Consider the following 4,075-nt stretch of genomic DNA (forward strand, 5'->3'; position numbering starts at 1 on the left):
GGATACATGCACACTAATATACATATATCACACATACATACCCATATCACACGTGCACAATCCAACACACAGAAAGAAATGTTCACGTGGATGGATGAAGGGCGGAATGGCGAGAAACAGGCGTCGTTGTGTCTGCGCCCAGAAGGCACAGCGGGGACAGTGCGTGCGTTTATCCAAGGCCACAATCATCTCCCACTGCCACTGAGGTACTTTTACGACGGCCCTATGTTCAGGCGGGAGAAGCCTCAGAAGGGAAGGCATAGACAGGTATGGGATGAGAGGTTTGTGGTGTAGGTGTAGTTAACGAGTGTAGTTGGTAGTGTGGTACTTCTAAAATGACAGTCTGTGTAGCAGATAGAGATGTCGGACGAGAGAGTATGTATGAGTGCGTGTGACATTCTTGTGGATGTATTCGTATATGTACTGAGTGACTATGTATGACTGCACATGTCATCCGCAGATGTTTCGGTATGTTGCGCACATCCAGTTGCATAGCCGTCGTCTGTCTGGCACTCGACAACACCAATAGACCACTCAGTCCGATGATCCAAGTATACGACGACAGCTGCCCAGGATCATACGCAATCTGCAATACATCAATGTGCTTACAGCACTACACCTTACTATCTAAATCCCATCAAAACACCTACCCAGCCACAGCTACCTCCACTTGTATGCCGTCGCTACTCCCACCTACTCCTGTATACCACCGTTACACCTACCTCCCAAACCCCAAACCCCCACACACTCAGTTCACCCAAATTGGCGTTGAGTTTCTGGGCGAAGACCATGCGCTGGCCGATGTCGAGGCCATTGCGATGGGGTGGGCGATCATTCAACAGCTGTCGCTGCAAGACAGTGTGACGCTGCAGGTACACACCATGGGTACCGAACAGGCACGGCAGGCGTACAACGACGCACTCAGAGACTATCTACAGCCACGTGCACACAACCTGTGCGAGGAGAGTCAGAAGAGGTGTGTGTGTGTGCGCGCCTGAGGTGTGTGCTGTGTTTGGGGTGTTGCTGGTGATAGTGTTGCACTCGTCTTTGGTATTGGGTGTGTGTGTGTGCGCGCCTGAGGTGTGTGCTGTGTTTGGGGTGTTGCTGGTGATAGTGTTGCACTCGTCTTTTGGTATTGGGGTGTGTGTGTGTGCTGTGTATGGCTTTATGGGTCTGTTCTTGTTTGCTGTGTTGGTGGTGTTGCTGGTGATAGTGTTGCACTCGTCTGTTGGTATTGTGGTGTGTGTGTGTGTTGTGTATGGCTTTATGGACCTGTTCTTGTGTGCTGTGTTTGTGGTGTTGCTGGTGATAGTGTTGTACTCGTCTGTTGGTATTGGGATGTGTGTGTTTGTGGTGTATGGCTATATGGACTTGTTCTTGTGTGCTGTGTTTGTGGTGTTGCTGGTGATAGGGTTGCACTCGTCTGTTGGTATTGTGATGTGTATGTGTGTTGTGTATGGCTTTATGGACCTGTTCTTGTGTGCTGTGTTTGTGGTGTTGCACTCATCTGTTGGTATTGTGGTGTGTGTGTGTGTTGTGTATGGCTTTATGGACCTGTTCTTGTGTGCTGTGTTTGTGGTGTTGCTGGTGATAGTGTTGTACTCGTCTGTTGGTATTGGGGTTGTATGCACAGGAATGAGTCTCTGAGACCTACGAAGTGTTTGTAGAATGGCGTGTGCTAGTGGAAGGGTGTGTGTCGTGGACGTACAGTTCTAAGGTTTAGGGGTTTAGAATATATACGACACTTTGTGGTTGACTACTATCTCGTTTAATCACACACGACTTAACCTGCATGCGAGAATATCTGCAGAATGGTGCGTGCCTATGCACCTGTTACAGAATAAGGACAGCAATACATATACACCTGTTAATTTATTAAGGACAGAAGACACATATGCACCTGTTATAAATTAAGGACAGAAGACACATATGCATCTGTTATATATTAAGGACAGAAGACACATATGCACCTGTTGCATATTAAGGACAGAAGCCACATATGCACCTGTTATATATTAAGGACAGAAGCCACATATGCACCTGTTATATATTAAGGACAGAAGACACATATCCACCTGTTATATATTAAGGACAGAAGCCACATATCCACCTGTTATATATTAAGGACAGAAGACACATATGCATATGTTATATATTAAGGACAGAAGACACATATGCACCTGTTATATATTAAGGACAGAAGACACATATGCACCTGTTATATATTCAGGACAGAAGCCACACAAGCACATGTTATATATTAAGGACAGAAGACACATATGCACCTGTTTTATATTAAGGACGGAAGACGCATATGCACCTGTTGTATATGAGGCAAGAAGACACATATGCACCTGTTAAATATTTTGGACATAAGACACATGCACCTGTGAAGGAGTAGTGATGTCGTAGATGTGTACAGAAAAGGATGTGTATGTACTTGTGTGTGTGCATGTTCGAATAGATGTGTATTTGTTAACCATCCTTTCCTTTGTCTCTTGTTCACCATCCTCTGCTTTGTCTCTTGTTAACCCTCGTCCCCCTCCCCTTTGGTTGTTGACATGGCAGGATGGCTGCAGGGCATTATCTGCGCATCCTTGACTCTAAGGATAGAACTGACCAATACCTGTTGGATCAGGCACCCACACTGCTGTCCTGTGCCACAAAAAAGTAGCCATGACCACTTCACACAGGTGTGTGTGTGTGTGTGTGTATATATATATATCAGGTGTGCATTCCTTTTTCGTCAGGTTGTGGTAGACTTTGGCTACACTTAGCCGTGGCGTCTTCGCTGAATGTGTGTGTGTACAGGACTCCCTTTACCCTTTTGTGCTCTTAGCCATTACTGTTGTGTGGTTGTAGCGTTGTAGCTACTCTTCCGAGGTCACCCTAAACCCTACAATATACTCTACGGCTGGAAGTACACATGCATGCAATGGCCCATGGACGGTCTCTCGTGTCCTGTCGCGAGGTCTGTCATGTGGTGTATATAGGCGAGTGTCGTCTCTACTTCTCCGCACTTTTTAACAGTTAGCGCTTGTTAGTCTCAGTTGGCTGTGTGGTGTCATTCTAACGGTTCAGTGGAGACCCACACGTGACGTATGAGACCCACACGTGGCGTATGAGCCACACGTGGCGTATGAGCCACACGTGACGTATGAGATCCACACGTGGCGTATGAGTCCCACACGTGATTTATGAGACCCATCCGTGACGTATGAGATCCACACGTGATGTATGAGTCCCACACGTGACGTGTGAGACCCATCCTTGACGTGACAAAACTACACGTGACGTATACGCGCCTATTGCATCAATGAAAGTCAAAGGACGCCTTCGTTTGCTTCTCTGTAGGTACGCGGTTTTCAGCACCTTCCTTATTGAGACTGTTGCTATGTTAAAGCGGCAGCTAATTCACATAACGATCAATCCTCCTCTCAAATATGTTAAAGAGAGTACGTCCATTCATATCCTACGTTTACGTTTTTGTAGGTATGTTGACTCCTGTCCTTCGTTTGCTATAGGTATGTGCTGGGCTTGATGCTTTGAAGATCCCTTATGCCGTGAATACTAAGCTTGTGCGCGGCTTAGACTACTACCGCCACACCGTGTGGGAGTTTGTAGCTAACAAGGATTTAATAGGTAGGTGGAGATGTATGTATGTTGGTAGATGTGTACCCATGTATGGTAATGTGTGTATCGATGTCCTGGAGTCTTTCTGAAGATTGGCGTTTGTGGAGGGCTATTCCGTTGCTCGAGGCACTTCATCGCAATAAACAACAGTGCACACACATCGCAATAAACAACAGTGCACACACATCACAATAAACAACAGTGCACACACATCGCAACAAACAACAGTGCACCCACATCGCAATATAAAACAGTGCACACACATCACAATAAACAACAGTGCACACACATCACAATAAACAACAGTGCACACACATCGCAATAAACAACAGTGCACATAAATCGCAATAAACAACAGTCCACACACATCGCAACAAACAACAGTCCACACACATCGCAACAAACAACAGTCCACATACGTCGCAATAAACAACAGTCCACA

At 46.1% G+C, this 4,075-nt stretch overlaps 1 protein-coding gene across 1 annotated transcript in view; it reads left to right on the plus strand.

Moving 5' to 3' along the window:
* The window catches only part of SARC_03735 (hypothetical protein), a 4,065-nt gene extending 487 nt beyond the window's left edge, over positions 1-3,578 (plus strand). The window contains exons 2-5 of the mRNA XM_014302451.1: positions 73-267; positions 753-976; positions 2,569-2,693; positions 3,525-3,578. Of these exons, the coding sequence (XP_014157926.1) occupies positions 73-267; positions 753-976; positions 2,569-2,674 (525 nt within the window). The 3' untranslated portion in view covers positions 2,675-2,693; positions 3,525-3,578. The remainder of the gene's footprint in view (positions 1-72; positions 268-752; positions 977-2,568; positions 2,694-3,524) is intronic.
* The last annotated feature ends 497 nt before the right edge of the window (positions 3,579-4,075 follow it).

Source organism: Sphaeroforma arctica (assembly GCF_001186125.1).
Source record: "Sphaeroforma arctica JP610 unplaced genomic scaffold supercont1.197, whole genome shotgun sequence".
Lineage (NCBI taxonomy): Eukaryota > Ichthyosporea > Ichthyophonida > Sphaeroforma > Sphaeroforma arctica.